At 49.1% G+C, this 21,038-nt stretch overlaps 2 protein-coding genes across 2 annotated transcripts in view; one reads left to right on the top strand and one right to left on the bottom strand.

The window, feature by feature from the left end:
• Positions 1–9,665, bottom strand: part of SEPTIN11 (septin 11) — a 95,869-nt gene extending 86,204 nt beyond the window's left edge. The window contains exon 1 of the mRNA XM_065595997.1: positions 9,614–9,665. The gene's annotated coding sequence lies outside the window, so the exon portion shown is untranslated. The remainder of the gene's footprint in view (positions 1–9,613) is intronic.
• A 75-nt stretch (positions 9,666–9,740) lies between these two features.
• On the top strand, positions 9,741–17,944 carry SOWAHB (sosondowah ankyrin repeat domain family member B). Its single transcript, XM_042856360.2, has one exon. The coding sequence runs from the start codon at positions 9,963–9,965 to the stop codon at positions 11,958–11,960; it is 1,998 nt and encodes a 665-aa protein (XP_042712294.2). The 5' UTR covers positions 9,741–9,962; the 3' UTR covers positions 11,961–17,944.
• The last annotated feature ends 3,094 nt before the right edge of the window (positions 17,945–21,038 follow it).

Genomic DNA, 21,038 nt, shown 5'->3' with positions numbered 1-21,038 from the left:
CTAAAAGATCTGCAGTTATATGGGATACCAGCATGCCACTGACGCAACGTGAGACATGACGGGCCTGTCTTGCGGTTAAGGCTTGGTTCCATTCCTGGTTCTGTCATGGACTTCTTGTGTGATCTAGTTCATATAAGCTAGGGTCTGATCCAAAGCCCACTGAAATCAATGACTTTCTACTGACTTCAATGAGCCTTAAATCAGGGCCTCAATCCCCCTGTGTCTAAATTCCCTATTTCGGTTACCATCCCACCCTTTGTCTACTTAGGGTATGTCTTCACTACCCTCCGGATCGGCGGGTAGTAATCGATCTATCGGGGATCGATTTATCGTGTCTCATCTAGACGTGACAATCGATCCCCGAACATGCTCCCCATCGACTCCGGAACTCCACCAGGGCGAGAGGCGGAAGCGGAGTCGACGGGGGAGCCGCGGCTGTTGATCCCGCGCCGTGAGGACGGGAGGTAAATCGATCTAAGGTATGTCGACTTCAGCTACGTTATCTCATAGCTGAAGTTGCGTATCTTAGATCGATCCCCCCCCAGTGTAGACCAGCCCCCCGATTGTAAAGTTTTGGGGACAGAGACCCACTTTTATATATATAAATAAAACACCTAGCACAGTGGGGCCCCAATCTCATCTGAGCTTCTAGATGCTACTGTAATACATATCAATAATAATAAAGATTAAGGACCCCATTCTTTACTGGGAGATGTGCTCCAGCGGCCTTCAGCCACACGATAAATGCAGGTATCTAGTATAATTTCACTTCAAGTGTTTTTGATATTTTTGTTTCAATGCAGCACATTCAGGGGTGGCAGGTTTGTAAAAATTTTGGTGGTGCCTAGAACCTGCCCCCCCAATTCTGCCCCCCACCTGCCTAAGCTCTGGGAGGGAGTTTGGGTGGGGGGAGGAGGTCTGGGGTGCAGGCCCTGGGCTGGGGCAGGGGATTGGAGTGCAGGACGGGTGAGAGGTTGGGCTCCGGGAGGGAGTCTGGAGTGCAGGCTCTGGGATGGAGTTTGGGTGCTGGGTGCAGGCTCCGGGCTGCAGCAGGAGGTGGGGATGAGGGGTGCAGGCTCTGGGAGTGAGTTTGGGGGCAGGAGAGGGTGTATGGGAAGGGGGTGGGGGTGCAGGCTCTGGGATGGAGTTTGGGTGCTGGGTGTAGGCTCTGGGCTAGGGCAGGGGGTGGGTGTGCAGGAGGGGGTGAGGAGTGCAGGCTCTAGGAAGGAGTTTGGAGGCCGGGGGGGGGGTGGGAAAGGGGTGGGGGGTGCCAGCTCTGGGAGGAGGTGGGGGGATGCGGCGGTTACCTGGAGCTCCTAGGCAGGGCAGGCCGGAAGTCTCCATGTGCTGCTACCCCCAAGCACTGCCCCCACAGCTTCCCATTGGCTGCAGGGGTGCGTGGGGCAGGACACAGACCCACCCCGCCCAGGGGCTGCAGGGTGGGGCCGGCAGCCACATGGCGCAAGTAGGCAGGAAGCTGCTCAGCTGCGCTGCACTGCCGGTCGTGGGGGGTGGGGGTAGGCTGTTTTAAATGGCCTGGGGGTGGAAGGCGGGGCTGAGGGTGAGACCCGGCCTCATACAGTGCTGGAGCCAGGCCCGTGGTGCCTGGGCCCATAAAACTTGCCACCCATGAACACGTTTATAATACCAGATACATACCAGTTGCTGCATCTGTAACACCAGATAGCCTTGCAAGCAAGAATTCCATCCATCCTTTTTTATGCTGTATATTTTGTAATGGACAATAGCAACCCACTCCCTTGTGTCATCATGCCTCACTAGGGCACTGGCAAGACTGGGTAGGCCTAAAATTTTGCCTATTTGTTTCCTATTATCACTTTGCAAAGAGGCCATATAATTCTCTCTGTTTTTTTCCCCTGAAAGCAAATATTTCCGTGTTCTTTTTATTCCCTTTTGAAAAACAGCAATATATTTTAACTTTGTGCATAATGAAGGGGAAAAGTCAGCAATGAAAAATAATATTTGAAACTTCTATGAGACTTTTAAAATATTATATTTTAAAACACTTAATATTTACTGTGTTATTATCCATTAATTAACACAAGTTTAAAGAATGTGTACATATAAGCTCTGGGCACACTACCAATTGCATTTACAAACAAAATATCACCTAGCACAATAGAAAAATTAAGATGCCAGTGTGACACTCTGTACCTCAGGGGAACACCCTGCACCCCCATGTTCATCTTTATGAAATGATTGTGTGGTATCCAATGCGAAGTTTGTTATGACGGGTGTCTTCGGAAGGGTCATGCTGCACTGAGCATTGTATAGTGATGTTATAGGTTGTAATTTCACGTATATAGTTATGAGGCTGAAAATGTGTCCTCGTGGCTTAAAACAAGCCCCGGCAAAACTCTCCAGGCACAGAGGGGCAGTTCACACCTCATCAGGGCAGGTATGGGACAAACCCAGCCCAGCCTCACAGGAACAAACGACACTGGCCTAGGCAGCAACAAAGGATCTGTTGGACTCTCGAGTTAGTCAGCCCCCTTGGTCAGTGTGGGACTGCGATGAGGTAATGCTCACCTGACCCTGAAAGGGGGGCAAAGTCAAGAGGGAAGAAAGAACATGATAAAAGGGAGAGATGTTTATGGATCTTGGGTAGGAGATAGAATACCCCTGGTCGGGCCCCCCAACCTGAAGCAAATACTCACCAGCAACTACACACCACACAACAGAAACACTAACCCAGGAACATATCCCTGCAACAAACCCTGTTGCCAGCTCTGTCCGCATGTCTATTCAAGAGACACCATCATAGGACCTAACCTCATCAGCCACACCATCAGGGGCTTGTTCGCCTGCACATCTACCAATGTGATAAATGCCATCATGTGCCAGCAATGCCCCTTTGCCATGTACATTGGTCAAACCGGACAGTCTCTACGCAAAAGAATAAATGGACACAAATCAGACATCAAGAATTGTAACATTCAAAAACCAGTAGGACAACACTTCACTCTCCCTGGACACTCAATAACAGACTTAAAAGTGGCCATTCTTCAACAAAAAAAACTTCAAAAACAGACTTCAATGAGAAACTGCCAAGCTGGAATTAATTTGTAAATTGGACACCATCAAATTAGGCCTGAATAAAGACTGGCAATGACTGGGTCACTACAAAAAGTAATTTTCCCTCTGTTGATACTCTACTCAGACCTTCTTGTCAACTGTTGGGAATGGGCCACATTCACCCTGATTGAATTGGCCTCGTCAGCACTGACCCCCCACTTGGTAAGGCAACTCCCATCTTTTCATGTGCTGTATATTTATCCCTGCTACAGTATTTTTCACTCCATACATCCGAAGAAGTGGGCTGTAGCCCATGAAAGCTTATGCCCAAATAAATGTGTTAGTCTCTAAGGTGCCACAAGGACTCCTCGCTGTTGTTCCTAGGACCGGAGATATTGGCTAGTGTCATTCGGTTACACAATCAAGGAGCAGCTTACATGCCAGAGGCTGTGCGTGAACAGCCCAGGAGTGGGAGTTCTCACAGGAGAGCCGGGGAAGGCTGGCTCACAGAGTCGGGGATTGGAGTGACCTAGCAGATCACCAGTCCAGATAACACCAGGGGAACATCACAGCCAGCCAATAAACACAGCAGCAAACTTCATTCCACAGCAGCAAACTTCATTCCACTCCAAAGCCCCACACCCTCACCCATTCCTGGAAACCTTATCAAACAGGTGGCTTTTAAATACTGCAATATAATCGATGGTTGTATCACCTACTTTGTTCAAAGTGCTTTCCAAACAGAGAAAGACTCGGTCTCTGTGCTTTTAAATATTATTGAAAGCAAGAAAAAGATCTTTGTCGTCCCATTGCTCTGTTTCTTCTCTCTTCACCCTGTTGGATGTTATGCTGAGTTACAGATAGGCTAAGGCTCCTATCCTGCAAGTTGCAGACCCCTGCCCACCCTCTACCCCCATGGAAGTCAATAGGGCTCATGTGCGCATACATGAAAGGATCTCTCCAAGTGGGCAGCTTGCAGGATCAGGGCTAAAATGAGCAACTTCTATTTTGTTTGAGACTAGAGGTTAACTAAGCTACAAGACATATGGCTTATATGGATTTGGGGGAGGAAAATGTCAAAATTGGAGCTTAAAATGTACATTCTGATACAGCCATAACTAACATTGTGAATATCACTGTGATAACAAGTATCAGCGGGGTAGCCGTGTTAGTCTGGATCTGTAAAAAGCAACAGATGTATTGGAGCATAAGCTTTCGTGGGTGAATACCCACTTCGTCAGACTCATGTAATGGAAATTTCCAGAGGCAGGTATAAATATGCAGGCGAGAATCAGTCTGGAGATAACGAGGTTAGTTCAATCAGGGAGGATGAGGCCCTCTGCTAGCAGTTGAGGTGTGAACACCAAGGGAGGAGAAACTGCTTTTGTAGTTGGCTAGCCATTCACAGTCTTTGTTTAATCCTGAGCTGATGGTGTCAAATTTGCAAATGAACTGGAGTTCAGCAGTTTCTCTTTGAAGTCTGGTCCTGGAGTTTCTTTTGCTGTAGGATGACTACCTTAAAATCTGCTATTGTGTGGCCAGGAAGGTTGAAGTGTTCTCCTACAGGTTTTTGTATATTAGGAGAACACTTCAACCTTCCTGGCCACACAATAGCAGATTTTAAGGTAGCCATCCTACAGCAAAAAAGCTCCCAGGCTCCTCTTTCGAAGGTGTTGTGCAGGTTTCCTTTGAGGCTGAGGATTGAGAGGTCAGATATAGAGTGATCGCTTCATGAAAAGTGTTCACCCGCAGGTGATAGGATGTTTTTGTCTTGCATCATTTTCCTGTGTGAATTCAGTTGAAGGTGTAGGGATTGCGTAGTTTCACCCCCATAGTTGTTATTGGGGCATTTAGTGCACTGGCTGAAGTACACCACATGATAAGCATGTATAGGACCTGTGGATCTTGAAAGGTGTGCTGTGGGGGTGTTGATTATTGTTGCAATGGAGATATGTCTGCACATAGGTGCCGACTCCATGGGTGTTCCAGGGCTGGAGCACCCACAGGAAAAAAAATGGTGGCCAGCAGCCTCCCTACCAGAACCTCTCCCTTCCCCCAGCACCTCCTGCCCACCGGCAGGCCCCACAGATCAACACCTCCCCTCCCTCCCAGTGCCTACCGCGGATCAGCTGTTTCGCGGTGTCAGGAGGCACTGGGGGGAGGAGCAAGGACACAGAGGGATCAGGGGATGGGCGGAACTGGTTGGCGAAGGGGTGGGGCGGGGGCGAAGCTGGGGTGGGAAGAAGCAGGGCGGGGGTGGGGTCTTGTGGTGGAGAGGGGGCAGGGCCTGGGCAGAGCCAGATTAGAAACTCGGCACCTATGTGTCTGCAGGTTTTGCATCTTTAATTCTGGCAGGGTCTGGTGCTACGTTGAGTTGGTATGTCCTGGCCAGTGGAGAGCTTGCTTCTGATAATGAGCTTGGAGTGATTGGGGTTTTTTTGGAGGGGATTGGGGGGTTGAGATAAAGATTTCTTTCAGGATGTGGTCCCCATCAACTATGTATTGTGATTGTTTGGGGATACCCTGTATGGATTCCAGTGTGGGGTGGTAGGTGACAACTAGAGATGTGCAGTCGGGCTGGGTGGGGAGATTATTTCTGTATGGAAGCAGGTTCTCTCAGGATTTTTGGGTGGCCCATTCCATGATGTGATCTACTTCTCCGGTGCAGTGCCCTTGTTCGGTGAAGACAGCTTTAAGTGCGTTAAGGTGTGTATCCCAGACTTTTGCCTTGGAGCACATTGTGTGGTATCTGGAGTGCCTGGCTGTAGATAACAGATTTCTTGGTGTGTCTGGGGTGGTTAGTGAAGGTAGCTGTGGTGATCCGTGGGTTTCTTGTGTGTAGTTGTCTGTATGAGTCCATTGTTGATGCTGATCATGGTGCTGAGGAAGTTGATGCTACTGTGGGAGTGTTCCCGAGAGAGTTTGGAAGGGTGATGGTTGTTAAAGTTGTGGTGGAAATTTATGAGGAAGTTTAGGTTGTCTGTCCAGAGGATGAAAATATTTTTGAGGCAGCTCAGGTATATAATTGGTTTTGTGGTGTATTTGTCCAGAAATTCTTCTCTCAAGGCCCATGAAGAGGTTGGCATATTGGGGGGCCATCCTAGCACCCTTGTCTGTTCCCATGGATTGGATAAAGTGCTGTTGTATGTAAAATTGTTATGGGTGAGGATGAAATGGATGACTTTGGTGATGTGTTTGGGGTGGATACCTGAGAGTGGTCCATTATCCTATGGATATTTGAGTCAGGCAGCGATGCTGTCTTTGTGAGGGATATTGGCATATAAGGAGGTGACATACATGGTGGCAAGGATGGTGTTCTGAGGGAGGATGTTAATGTTGCAGAGTTTCTGGAGGAAGTTGGACCTTTGTGTGGTGAGTGGTTTGAGGATGGTTTCTATGAGTCCTGTTCTTCTTTCAATAAGAGTGCTGTGGCCAGAGGGTCTGCCTGGGTTCCCTTGTTTGTATATTTTGGAAAGTATGTAGAAGGTGGGGTGGGTTCATGGGAGATGACATTGTAGAGTTTCTCAAGGACCTGTTTGGAGAAGGATTTGATGATATCCTTAAATTCCTGGGGAAATTGTGGTGTGGGTTCTTTGCGTTCTTTATAGTAGGTGGTGTCAGAGAGTTGTTGGTTGGCCTCATTAATAGAGTCATCATGGCTGAGGACTATGATGTCTCCCCCTGCTGGTTTGATCACTATTTGGTGGCTGAATTTCAGGGGCTGTAGCGCTGTCCTCTTGGCCGTGGCGATTGTGATGGATGTGATGTTTGTTAAGGATTTCACAGTCAATTTTTTTTCTGAACCAATCAGTGTAATGACCAAGAGTGTGGTTTCATCTGTTGTGGGATGTCCAGTCAGATGATGATTTTCCTTATGACAGTCAATGGGAATGTAGCAATTGTGGGTGGTATTATCATTGTTGTGAAAGAATTCTTTGAGGCAGAGTCAGTGGAAGAAGTCTTCTAGTTCTCCACATATTAGTATGTATCAGGTGCTGTGGTGGGGCAGAAATTCAGTCTCTTGCAAAGTATAGATAATTCAGCACCACTTAGGGGTAGTTTTGGTAAACTGCTGACGTCGGGGTGTTGTGTAGTGTGTATGTGGTGAGTCCTGGTGCCATGTTTTCTGATGGAGATGCTGTTCTATGGGCTGTGGAGTTGTAGTTGGCTCCACTTTTTGTTTTAGTGGTTGGATGGCTGTCATGAGTAATTTTTTTCCTAATTGTTTTGGGTTTCTTGTATGATTTCCAGGCAAGTTTCCTGATTTTCTTCTTCCAGTGTGTGGGAGAAAGTGATGATTTCTTGTCTGAGGCAGTCCCTTCTGGAGTATGTGAGGAGCAGTATGTGGTTCCTCAGTTTTCCTGAAGTCTGTCTGCAGAGCTGTTCAGCATATTTGGAGTTGTATGTAGTGGTCAAAGGGGAATTTTGTAGGTTTTCTATCAAACTAGTCCAGCAGCACTGGGAGTTCACTTTAAACCCTTTCCTGCCAAACGCACTCCTAGGCTGCAATCTTGTAACTGATAGCATGCAACTCGAGTGCTAAGTGCATGCCGGGCCCCATTAACTTTCTGAGGCTCACAGCAATCTGCCTATACGCTGTCAATTGCAGAATAATAATATTTGTCAGCCTTCCTTGAAATACTCTCTTGAATGCCAGTATCCTACACATTAGACATTGTGCCTCACATACCTAGTGTCTTACGCAATAGGAAGGAATTTAATAATAAATACTTATGAATGAGAGTCTCTCTTTCCTAGCGTCTTACAATGAAATCTGGCACTAAATATAAGAGTGGAGTCAAGGATAATAGAAATCCAGTTCTCCTCTCAGTCAATCCTTCCATCTCAAACACATACATTTTTCAGATTAAATCCATCTAGTTGCAAATCACGTTCCTGTCTGAAAATTGCATACCTATAAGTAACACTTAAGATAACTATAACTGTCAGGAGTTACAGAAATAAATGTATTTTACTCTGATGTTTCAAGTTTTTAACTTTATTTTAGTTTGCTCTGTTTTCCCTGTGTTGCCGATCAGTTACAGTCTAATCCTGGAACAGGGTCTGCTAGTATGGGCCCATACTTCACCCTCTGATATCAATGGGATGCAATAAGGATGCATGGGACTCGGCCTGGGTGCTGGGAAAACATGCTAGTAGTGCCCATTATAGGAACAAGGTTTTCAGCCCTGATTCTGCAAATACCTAGCCACCCAAGTAACTGTCACTCATGAAAAAACAATGAGGAGTCCTTGTAGCACCTTAGAGACTAACAAATTTATTTGGGCATAAGCTTTCATGGGCTAGAAACCACTTCATCAGATGAATGAAGTGGAAAATAAAGTAGACAGGTATAAATACACAGCACATGAAAAGATGGGAGTTACCTTACCAAGTGGGGGGGTCGGTGCTAATTAGGCCAATTCAATTAGGGTGGATGTGGCCCATGGACACAAATCAGACATCAAGAATTGTAACATTCAAAAACCAGTAGGACAACACTTCAATCTCCCTGGACACTCAACAACAGACCTAAAAGTGGCAATTCTACAACAACAAGAACATTAAAAAACAGACTCCAATGAGAAAGTGTGCAACTGGAATTAATTTGCAAATGTGACACCATCAAATTAGGCCTGAATAAAGACTGGGAGTGGCTGGGTCACTACAAAAAATAATTTTCCCTCTGGTGATACTCACCCATTCTTGTCAACTGTTGGAAATGGGCCACATCCACCCTAATTGAATTGGCCTCATTAGCACTGACCCCCTCCCCACTTGGTAAGGCAACTCCCATCTTTTCATGTGCTGTGTATTTATACCTGCCTACTGTATTTTCCACTCCATGCATCCGATGAAGTGGGTTCTACCCACGAAAGCTTATGCCCAAATAAATTTGTTAGTCTCTAAGGTGCCACAAGGACTCCTAGTTGTTTTTGCTGATACAGACTAACACGGCTACCACTCTGAAATGGGTCACTCATGAGCTACTCAGCTGTGCAAAGTTACACCTAAATGTTTTCCTGAGGGAAAAAACCCTTATGCATAGCTAGTGCTTGATCTGAAGCCCATTTGACTTTAAAAACCTCTAATTCAGGCCTTTGAACTTCATCAGAGGAGCACAAAACCCCTCAGAGCACATTTTAAATGTAATTTCATGTTGTTCATATAATTTTACACTGTGTTGTTTTCTGTTTACACATCAAATCACACACCTTTTTAAAAATAAGTGGTTTGGGGTTTTGTTTTAAACTCAGGCCATACTACCTTAAGAAACTAGATTATATTTCAAAATGGAATTGACAGCAACCCTTTAACCTGCAGAAATGCCACAAAAAATGGAGGGGGGGGGAAACATTTAACAAAATTTGTTTTCCCCAGATTTATATTATCCCACCACCTCCTCCTCCATATGAAACTTACTTGTAACACCACTTTGACTGAACGTCAGGCAAAGTAATCCAATTTAACCACAACCTTCTCCCCACCTTCTTTCGGTGACATCAGGAAGGTGGCTGTGATGAAAGGAAACGGGAGGGAGTAGGTAAGGTGAAAGAAAATAAAACCAACAACTTACCGACAGGTGAGAGCGGAGTTTCTCTGCGTCTCTCCCTTGCTAGGCTCACGCCTCTACACACACTCGGCATGACCCCCGCCTGACTCATCCTGGGAAAGCAGGGGAGTGCTCATGCCTGAGAGAGGGGAGGAGCTGGGTGGGTGGGCGGAGTAGAGGGAGCAGGTGAAACTGACTCCAGGAGGAACTTTATCAGGGACTGGTCTCAAGGAGACGAGGAGCGTCGCCCTGCTGTGCCGGCACCTGCCCAGGAAAGGGGGTGCAGGCAGACAAGGGGTCATGCTATGCTCGCTGGGCAGGTGACAGGCCCCCGCTGCTGCCCTGACACGCACCGAGAGCCGGGGGCCGAGCCATGGCCAGGGAGCTGAGCCAGGAGGAGCTGCTGGATTTCCTCTGCCAGGCTGGGGGGCGAGTGACCAACGCCGCCTTGCTGGGGCACTTCAAGCGCTTCCTGCGGGACCCCGGGCCGGCCGGGCAGGTGCAGCAGCGCCGGGAGCAGTTCAAGAGCCTGGTGAACTCGGTGGCCACGGTGAAGCAGGAGGCGGGCGGCGGCCCCAAGTACGTGGTGCTGAGGAAAAGGTACCGGGACCTGCTGGGCGAGGAGCTGGGGCCACCTGCCGCGGAGCCGCCCCCGGGGCCCGGGCGGTGCCAGGGACAGGGCCTCGCCGGTGCGTCCCCAGGGCAGGAGGCGGCTTCTCCAGCCGCCCAGCCAGGGAGCGGAGCGGGCTTCCCGGGGAGCGGGGCGCGCTGCGGGCTCCAGGAGCAGCCGCGCCTGGCACCCCCCGGCCGCTTCCCCCGGGATCATCCCCACTCCTGCCCGGGCGCAGCTGGCCGGGGGGCTCCCGGCCTCCCCCAGGCTGACTCAGGGAGGCAGGGAGCGGAGCCGCCTCCTGCCCCGGCTTGGGCCGGCAGCGGCCAGGGGCACCCCCCGGAGCGCTGCGCCCCGAGCCCCGAGCTGCGCCGGGCTGCCCCGCACGCCCTCCCCGGGGCGCCCCGGGCTCACGGCCCCTGCGCTCCCGCCGGGCTCCAGCAGCAGCGGACCCAGGAGTGGGTGGAGAGGAGCCGGGGTGCGGGGCAGGCGGCCCCGGACAGCTGCTCCGCTCCTCGCTCGCCCGACGGCACCTGCCCTGCCCGGGCCCCGCCGCCCCCCGAGGCTGGCTGGAGATGCCCCCCGCCCATCTTCCGGAGCATCCGATGCCAGCTGGCCCTGCAGGACCTGGAGGACTTCGTGGAGCAGGCGAGCCCCGGGAGCGAAGAGGGCGGCGGAGGTGGCACCGGCAGCGAGGGGAGTGACTCTCCGCTGGAGGCAGGGGACAGGGGTGCCAGCCCCGCCGGGGGAGCAGGCGAAGGGCCCAGGGACCCAGGGGCGCTAGACTCCCGCTGCCAGCAGCTCAGCAATGGGGCACCCAGTGACCGCTGCTTCCGCAGCCAGCGCCCAGCCAACAGGCAGGTGGTGGAGGTGAATGGCACCGCGCCCTCCACCCGCCACTCCTTCCGGAGCAAGAGCACCCACGGGAGCACCAGGGTGTCCTCCTCCGAGGATGAGCTGAGGGACCAGGACCAGGGGAGGAGAGGCCGGCGCCCCCGGAGGTCCAGGAAGATGGCCAAGGGGGCAATATTGGCTTCCCCAGGTGTGGACTCTCCCATCACTTTCCAGTATTTGGGTTCTGTGCAAAGACCGACTTGTGTGCCCACAGAGGAGGTGCTGCCAGTCCCCCACAGCCCTCTGGACCCCAGGCCCTCCTCTGTGCCGCTACACCCCAGGGAACACAACTGGATTGTCATGGTGGCTGCTGGCTCCTGGGTGCAGGTCCGGGCGCTCTTCCTGGAAGAGCCCCAGCTTGCTTTGCAGAGGGACTTTATCTCAGGCTACACCGCACTCCACTGGATCGCCAAACATGGAGCCAACCAAGTGCTCCAGGACTTGGTCAGTGGGGCTGAGAAAGCGGGCACCCCCCTGGATGTGAATGTGAAATCCAGCTGTGGCTACACCCCATTGCACCTCGCAGCCATCCATGGACACCAGAGGATCATGAAGCTGCTGGTCCAGGAATTGAACTCCAAGGTCAATGTGCGGGACAGCAGTGGAAAGAGGCCTTGGCAATACCTGAGCAGCTCAACCTCTGGAGAAATGTGGCAGCTGCTGGGCGCTCCCAAGGGCAAGACAATCTTCCCTACCCAGCCCTTAGTCAGACCCTCCTCACCCCCCAGAAAGGCCAAGAGCCAGGAGGTGGCCAGGAGCATCAGCAGGAAAACCTCCCTTGCGGCCTGCCTGAAGCCAAAGCACGTGAAATGGAAAATGGCTACCAAGTACCCCGCCTTGAGGGAGCGGGAGGAGTATAGCGACTGACAAGGCAGCAGGGCCAGCCCGAAGTGGGGAGCACGTGCACAAGACTTGTGTATATGCTACTGAGCCCTTCTAGGCAGGTTGTTTGTTTGCACAGTGCAGGGTCAGTCTAGAGGTGGAGGAGAGGGGGCACTTTCTGGTTAACTAACTCTTACACTTTAACTACTTCTGGATCCTTTTCTGGCCTATTTTTGATAGACAATCCATCTAGAAACCTTCTGTCCAATGAGCTAATGCTGTGACAACTCCCTGCCATAGGAGATAGCCAACTCTGGGAGGCAGCTGGGGGCACTCGCTCCCTGAAGCTTAGCCATGACCTGCAACTGAGATACTTGAGATCTCAGACTACTTCCCTCCCCCACCATGGCCCCTAGTTCTGGCAGTTGTCTCAGAAGCAGGTCTTTAGATGCCGGTAAGGTGGGGTGGTGAAAGATCTGCAAGGGAGTAAGTAGTGATCACAGGAAGAAAAGATTTGAGAAACCCTAAATCATCCCTATTTGACCTGGCCTCCAGATTGAAACCAAGAGCAGAGTGTGAGCTAAAACTCATCTTCAGGTACGTCCTGCTGTGGAGGGAGATCATCACCCAAACAAGAACAGAAACATTCACGTGTCACGGGGTGGGGTGGGGAAGGGGATGATAAAGCTGTTAAGTTGGAACATCATATGCACTAGGCAAGTTGCCAGCTAAGATAAATTATTTGCCTATAGAAGGGTGTGTGAGGAGAGACTGGAGACACTTTCCTTGGGAATGTTAATGAGAGATGAAGAATCCCTGGCACCTAGAGACCCAACCTTTAAAGCTGCTTTGATGAAAATCCAAGATTTGTTGTTTCAGTGTAGATCAAAAGAGTGACTGAAAAAGGCACTGTCACAAAGATGAGACATATGGCTAATCTGGTTAAAAAACAATGTTTTTAAATTAACAAGGTTCATAAAGCTTTTTTTTTTTTTTTTTAATAATGTGGATTCATTAGTCATTAATCATGCTGCCAGTTAGTGTTAATTTTCTTTCCAGAAAATGTTTGATCAACAGAGCAGGGTGTCTGATGTTCTTATTCTTTTCATCCACAGCTGAGGAATCTTTGAGGGCTTTCACATCTTCCTAACACAACACACACACACACACAAGCAACAATCCTGCTCCTTGGGTGCCGGGCTACTTGTCCAATGCCAGCTTTGTTAGTGCTGTTGCATTTATGCCACCTGCCTGTCTTTCATATTTGCACAGGCAATTATTCCTAAATGCAGCTGGCTTGTTTTTGATAGTTTTGAAAACTAGAGGAATTCTCCATTTGAATATTCTATGGAACAAGTTGTGGGTTTTTTGTTTTGTTTTTGACAGGAAGTGTGTAAAACATGTACGGTACCATAGTTAAACCTGAAAAAAGAATGTTAATCCTAGTTATGGTACTGTACGGCTGCTATGTGTTTAGCAATTGCACTTCCTTCATGGTGGGTAATGAAGAGACCAGCTCATTTCTGTTCTAGGTTTTCTCTGACAGGCACAATGCTCTAAAGTCTTGGGTTGCAGGCGGTGCTGGGGGGGCTGTTGCTGTTTACATGGGCTGGTTTTTGTTTTTTGTTTTTCTTCAGTTTAAAAGAAATTTCATGAGTCTAAATTTGGAATAATATTTTACAAAACCTAAAGTGGGGGGCAAGTTTAGACATTGGCCCTTGATGGATTTTAATAGTTCAAGCAAGGCCTTAACTCACTTTAAAAGCCAAAGCCTTAAAGAGCAGGTGGAGAGCACCTTGCAGTTCCCAGGGGCCTTTGGTCTGTGAAGTCTCTGGGTGGGGTGGAGGTAAGAGCAGACACGCTAGGGTGTGACATTCATTCCAGAGCTGGTTCATTCCAAGCCACTCCACACCCACCTTCTTTACAGACTTCAGCACCATGGGGGGCGCTAACAGTCTGCTGCTGTACCTCCCTGCTCACTTCAGGGGTGACACTCACATATTGTAGATGGGGGGCCCTGACCAGTCCCCTGAAGGTGGAAGGCCACAATAGCAGCCCATGAGGGTCATGGCCGCAGCTGGGCTATGGACCAAGACAGACATTTATGCAGATTTTTCTATCATGTAGATTTAGTAGGGCCAAGGCAGCCTTGATCACTTACCCACTTATTCCCCGACAAATATCCCTGCAGTCAATACTGAGCCTGGGCCTGATTCCCTTTCCCCCCCACGCTCTGAGTGACTCCCACTTCCTGCAGCTGGAGAATGGGTCCCTGTAGCATTCACTCCTGTGGGCCCTGCTTGATCCCGGCTGTCCCTGTTGGGGGTAGATGAGCAGGGCAGAGCTACAGCCCAGAGGATAAGGGCCATGGGGGTGATAAGGGCGCCAGTGAAGTCAGCCATCCGTAGTGATGGCTTGGCTCTCCCTAGAAGCCCTGACCCTTCTAGGCAGCTGTTCCGAGGCTGCCAGGACACTTGTACATATTGAGGTGTGTGCTCCCCGCCCATGCTGGTGGGCGAACCATGCTCATGTGGGGCAGGCAATCACCTGCCGAGGAAGGGCTAGAAACCTTGTCCTTCATCTTACAAAAAATATCCAAACCCACAGGCTTCCATCACCTAAGCGCAAGGATCTCTCTCCTGGCTGAATACCAGCTACCAGCGGGTGATATCACACAGACCCTGATCCTACAAACACATGCTTAACTTTACTACCATCACTAATCCCACCCGAGTAGTAAAAGCAAGTGTTTCCCATAACCTATACACTGTCCCAGGCATCTCAAACTCAAATCACCACGAGGGCCACACGAGGACTAGTACATTGGCCCAAGGGCTGCATCGCTGGCACCTTTTCATACAAAGATACAAAAGTCCCACCCCCATTCCACCCCTTCCATGAGGCCCTGCCCCCATTCCAACCCCTTCCCCAAAGTCCCCACCCCAACTCTGCCCCTTCCCTGCCCCTATTCCAACCCCTTCCCCAAATCCCCTCCCTGGCCCCGCCTCCTCCCCTGAGCGCGTGGCTCCCCGCTCCCCCCTCTCCCTCCTGGAAAGTCCTAAGTGCCACCAAACAGCTGTTTGGTGGGAAGCACTGGGAGGTAGGCAAAGGAGTGGGGGTGCGATGCACTCGGAGGGGACATGGGGGGTGAGGGGAACTATGGCGGCCCGCAGGAAATAACTCCGTGGGCCATGCGTTTGAGACCCCTGCACTATACCCTGTCAGTGTGTAACCTCAGGGGCTCTATGAGCATGAATGCACAAAACTTCTGACTTGACTTTACCCGTTGCATGGATTTTTCAGTAGGACAAGGCCATGATCTGCCCTGTATTTGCAACCCAGCGGCTGCAGCATTGTAATAGAGCATTAGTACTAGAAAGTGAAATTGGCTAGAAGCGGACTGTACTGAAAGTGACACTGCTGAGTCTATTTTCATCATCCAAGCTGAACAGACGTCACAAAGTTAAACCAAGAGCGCATAAAGAGCAACTTAGTTTATTAAAAATGAAAAAATATTAAAAATCTAAGATGTTATCCAGAACCAGGGAAGGAACTTTTAAACTGGCTTCTGGAAGTTCAGTCTTGGCAAAAGGAATGGGCCCAGCAAGAATCAATTACAACTGAAGAATCAGATTAATAAAACTTCACCTATTAATTCCCTTAAGAAAGTCTCACACAGCCACTAAAAACAAGTATAGTTGAACCTTGAGGTAAAATTCCAAGAAGCACCCTCCTGCAGCTGCTGAAGAAAGGGCTGTATAGTTCTGCCTTGTTAGCTTTTGCTGGGTTATGTTTATATTTCTGTGTACGAAGGGTGAGATTTTTCAAGCAATCGGAGGGAATTAGGTGTCCAATTCAAGGGACCAGACACCCATGGGTGTTTTTGAAAATCTCAGCTTATATTAATGTTCACCTGCAAAACGACAGCATTTGAGTAAAAGCTGAAATCCATTCTTCCTTCTTGCTCCCGGCCCTTTGCAGCAACTCATTGTATCGGATATGTGCACTGTTCTGAGTCCCTGCCGACATCAGGCGTAGGATAGGGCCCTACATCAGCTGCAGGAACTCTGCTTCTAGGCCGAGACCTTGTTTGAACTTGAAATACTTAAGACAAATTTTGATGGACCTCTCCTCCGTTTGCTTCTCTGGTTCTCTTTTGAACCCAGTGGTACTTTTGGCCTTCACAACATCCCCTGGCTAGGCATTCCACATGTTAATTGTACAAAGTACTTTTTCCACACAATGCAAAATTAACTTGTGGCACTCAGGGCCCTGGGCTGAGGCGCTGGCCAGAAGTATAACTGGGTTAAAAGAACAACTAGGTCATTTCATGGAGAATAGATCCGTCAATGGCTATTGGCCAACATGGTCTAGGGTGACCAGATGTCCCGATTTTATAGGGACAGTCCCGATTTTTGGGGTCTTTTTCTTATATAGGATCCTATTACCCCCCACCCCCTGTCCCGATTTTTCACACTTGCTGTCTGGTCACCCTAACATGGTCAGGGATGCAACCCTCCGCTTGGGGTATACCTAAACCTCTGACTGCTAGAAGAGGAAAATGGGGTGGATCCATCCAGCTGCCCTGTTCTGTACACTCCCCCTGAAGCCCTGGTACTGTCCATTGTCGGAGACCGGCTACTCTAGATGGACCATTGATCTGACCCAGTATGGCCGTTCTTATGTTCTTAAGTGTCTGAAAAAGGGATTGTATAATGGGAATGCTGACAGAACCTTCACTCAAATGGGGCCGGCAGATGGATCTCTTTGATTTTTTACTACAGGATTGCTTATGAGCCCAGTGGCTGCTGCCATTAATAATACCTAGCTCGTATGACACCTTTTTTAAAGCATTCAGTCATTTCATATAGGCACAGACATTCACTTCACCCACAAAGTCTGAGTAGTCAGGCTTTCTGCAGGCAAAGTCTACAGGAGTGAAGAGGGTGAAATCCATCCTTCAATCCGTAGGTACAGCATGGAGTCACAGAACAGTTCCCCTCCCTGCCCCACTCCCCCTTAGCTAGCAATCCAGCCTATAGTCTGGAGTGGCTGCTACAACTGCAGCACCTTTCCTCGCCGGGAACTAGGACCAGCAGATCAGTGGATCTGAGAGCGTCCCCCACAACATGCAGAATGTGGAGATTCCCCAGAACCCCCATGCCCATCCCTCTCACGGGGTGCAAATGTGAGGCTTCTGGGGTACATTTCACACAAAGAATTAAATGGATTTTGCAATGAAAGGGAAAAATCCTGATTCTGTTGAAGTCAATGGGAGATTTGCCAATTACTTTAGTGGGGCCAGGATCTCACCCACCAGATTTAGAGTCTCTGGCGATTGATTTGACCGCTGCATCTTGGTGCTGCTGCCAGCACAGTCTGAGAAGCAAGTGCTAAAGAATCTCCCCTTCAGGCTGGTCAAAATGCTGCTTTGTTTTTGGCAAGAACCGGTGATGAAGCTCAAGCCAGGAAGATTCCAGCTCGTTTTCCAGAGCCGGGGAGCATACAAGGGGGTCCAGTTAAACTTGCTGCCCCTTTACGTATAAAACTGAGCAAACGTCCCATGAAGCCGTTGAGACACATGAACATGGGACCCCTACATACAGTCACTTTTCAGATTAAAATTACACTAGCAAGAGATGTATGAAAACAGCCTAGACAAGTCAGAGCCTTTCAGCTTTGCGAGAGTCCATGTAAACGGTAAGCTGCTCTCTAAGCCCTAAGTGTACGTTCTGAATCAAAGCGGGTAACGTACTGCCTTGTCTCAGCTCTATTTTTATGAGCAGGGGGCTGGGGCCAATGACTGGGGACTACCTCAGAAGTGGTGAGCCCTCAGTACAACGAATACCCTGAAAGGTTTTAGTGCAATTGGAAAATGGTTCCTGTGCAAAGAAATACAGTGAAACCTTCCTAATTCCCCTCTCGTGACTAGGAGAGTCTTCGCATATTAACACATTCTGCGAAGCAGAGAGTAAGGGAACAAATGCAATGTGAAGATCTGAATAAATCAAGGAAACTGCCTCATAAAACGTACTTTCTTCTTTGACTTTGACAAGTGCTGTTTGGTTTTAAATTATTGATGCTGGTACTTGGTGGTGCACTAGTGAAGGTATTGCCTGTTTTGCATGAGCAGTGGTTTCTTAAGCGCCGGAAGCCTCATTACAGCTCTCTAGGAGATCTTGTTAAAATAATAGGTTGAGATGACGGGGATGTTGTGAAAATAACTAGGGTGGCAGATTAGCAACGTGAGTAGTAGCAAGGCTCCACTGTACAAATAACAGGGCAGTAACCCGTGGCACTGAGTCTCAGAGCCCGGGTCAGGTGACTCAGGCTTGCAGGGCTAAAAATAGCAATATAGACGTTCGGGCTTGGGCTGGAGCCCGGGCTGTGAGACCTTTCCCCCTCGAGAGGGTCTCAGAGCCCAGGCTCCAGCCTGAGCTCTGTGAGTCCGAGTCAGCTGACCCAGGCAGTGTAGACATACCTAGTAGGCTAGATTGAGGCTAGCCTTTCTGAGTGGGATTTGCAAGAATGCCTAAGTGATTTAGAAGCACAAATCCCACTGAAAATCTATGGGACTTGTGCTCCTACATCACTCAGGTCCAGATCCTCTAAGGTACTTGCGTGCCTAACTCACTGAGGATCTGGGCTCCGGGAAAAGCCCGTCCTCTATGGCCACACAGGATAAAGAGAGAGAGCAAACCTCTTTCCTCACAACCTTGCATGGGCCATGTGTTGCCAGCCAGAAGTGCAGCTCCTGGACATGGTGTGTGGGGGGGGAGCACTGGGGCTGCTATCCAGCTGCTTCTGCACTCCCCCTCCGAGCAGTTTGTCTAAAAGTGGGTGGCTAGCAGGCAGAGCTGGGGTCACCCCTCACACACACCAGCTGGTGGATCTGGATGGCCTTACGCAGCACCCTTTAAAACGACAGAGCAAGTTTACGCCCTGACACAGTACAATATGGGAGCTCCAGGAGGGATCAATAACTAGAACTGCTTGAAAAACAGGAAAAACAATTTTGCAAAAAAGTTTAAGCTCTTGAAGGGGTTTCAGTTGTGCTGGGTTTGAAGCAGCTCCACCTTTCATGGTATTTCTCAATGTGGTTGTCAGAGTTTCTTGTTTAGCAAAATGCACATTTTCTTCTCAGGTTTTTAGTAAGTGGAAAAAGCTCAAGAATTATTTTTTTAAAGTTCTATAAAATTAAAAGCATTATGGAAAATTTGGGGGAGGGAGAGAGAACCAGAATGCGTCAATTACAGTGATATTTCATGAGAAGTTTCACGTTTGAGAAAAGACCATTCTGGAACAAAGAAACTTCTGCTGTGAAAAATGTCAGGCAGGTTTATAAATAACCATTTTGGGCTAAGGATGAGGTGAGATCTGGAATATGAGCTGGGGCAGCTCCGAGTCACTGCAAGGGGATGCAGGAGATGGGAGTTTGCAGGTGACAGGACAATGAGGGAGGTACATTGCTGATTACAGGAAAGCAGCTGTGAAACTGAAAAGAAAAAGTTGTACTATTATAATTATTTTAAAAGAGGAAACTGCAGGGAAGGGCAGGAAAGAAGGGGAAAATGAGCAAGCCTTTCCCCTAATATGAATATGCAATTAAAACCTTTTAAGCCACTAAAGCACAGCTGAAAAATTATACAATTTCATGCACAAATCCAGTGTTTTCCTTGGCCACCTGTCAATATTAGCAGACAGAGGTTGACATCACTTGTGCTACAGACTAGTTCAGTACACAAAGTGCTTCTGACATGTGATTTGGTGCCAAGGTCTCCCTATGGCCATTGACCACAGTGAAGAGAGCGCTTCCTGACGCCATAATGTGTGTATATTTACTACACCTAAATATACAACCCCGATTAGAAAACCTCCAGGGGCCACGCCTCAGAAGGTGTGAATTGTGATAGCACCATTGAAGTCAGCAGGCCTGTGACTATTTATACCATCTGAGGATCTGGCAAGCAGTTCTTGGGCACGAAACATTGCAAATACATCCTCCAGTATCAGACTGTCGCTGGGGGCATGGAAGTCAATGGAGCTGCTCGTGTGAATAAGGGTAGGCATGTGTACACATGTTTGCAGGATCGGGCCCTTAGATCAGATGATCAGGATTTCAAACAACAGAAGTGATTTTCAGTAGCATTGATCACTCCCTTCCCCTCTCCTCCTTCATGGAAATATCCACCTGAGAGGATCTTGTGGATAGAAAACTCTCCTTCAGGGATCCTCTGTGGGAAATGAGGCCATGTGGCCTTGGAGAAAAATTGCAAGGATGAGCCACTGAGGGTGGTGAGCTCCCCCCCAGGACACGGCCTCACCTTGGCTGGGGCCTGTAAGTGCTGCCAGTAAATCATTTGCACCTTAAAACTCAGATCCACACAGCAGATCTCAGTGCTGACAGACCGGCTTCTCCTCAGATGCCTGGGCAAGGTAGGAGCAGCTGCGGAAGCAGCTAAAGCAGGAACCTTCAGACATTCAGGGAACTTTCTACCGTTTTGACAGAACTCTCTCTGCCCTGTGCTGATTGGCTGTTTGCTCCAACCCTCTCTCTCTTTCACAGTCTTTTTACCTCATGTTCACTGGACACCTTCCTGGTCCCCCTCAACTCTTCCCTTCAATGTCCCCTCTGTCTTCCTCTTTCTTTCCTTTTAGCTGATCCCCTCCTAACTGAAATCGACCCAAAAAAATCAATACCATTGTGGAACTAGCAGGACGGTGGCTGCTCTCACATAGTTCACTCTGCCTGTGTGCTCTACCCCTTCTCCCACCCTGTGTTGGTCTTGTCTATTTAGATTGCAAGTTCTTCAGGGCCATCTACTACTGTTTGTTCAGTGCCTTGCATGACAAAGCTCCATTCTTGGCCAGTCCATAGGCACTACTCTAATAAACATGGAGTACTAATAATAAAAGTAGAAAATGGAGAGGCTCCCTCATGAAGGTAATATTGGTCAGCTGATCTGGCCTCATGTCATGGACCTTGGAGGCCAGCGCTCTGTTAAAGAAATGAGGATTAGGTAATCAAGTGTGCATAGCACTTTAAGGGAGAGTTACAAGTGGATGGGATAAAGAGATTCCAATTTCAAAACTCCCCCAGGCCGCAGATATTCTATAGATCGC

Source organism: Chrysemys picta, chromosome 5 (genome assembly GCF_011386835.1).
Source record: "Chrysemys picta bellii isolate R12L10 chromosome 5, ASM1138683v2, whole genome shotgun sequence".
NCBI classification, from domain to species: domain Eukaryota; kingdom Metazoa; phylum Chordata; order Testudines; family Emydidae; genus Chrysemys; species Chrysemys picta.
The sequence above is the reverse complement of the archived record's forward strand: the minus strand, read 5'-3'. Positions and strand labels throughout refer to the sequence as shown.

Excerpts from the sequence above, each read along its gene's own strand:
- SOWAHB (XM_042856360.2), top strand. The coding sequence starts at position 9,963 with ATGGCCAGGGAGCTGAGCCAGGAGGAGCTGCTGGATTTCCTCTGCCAG.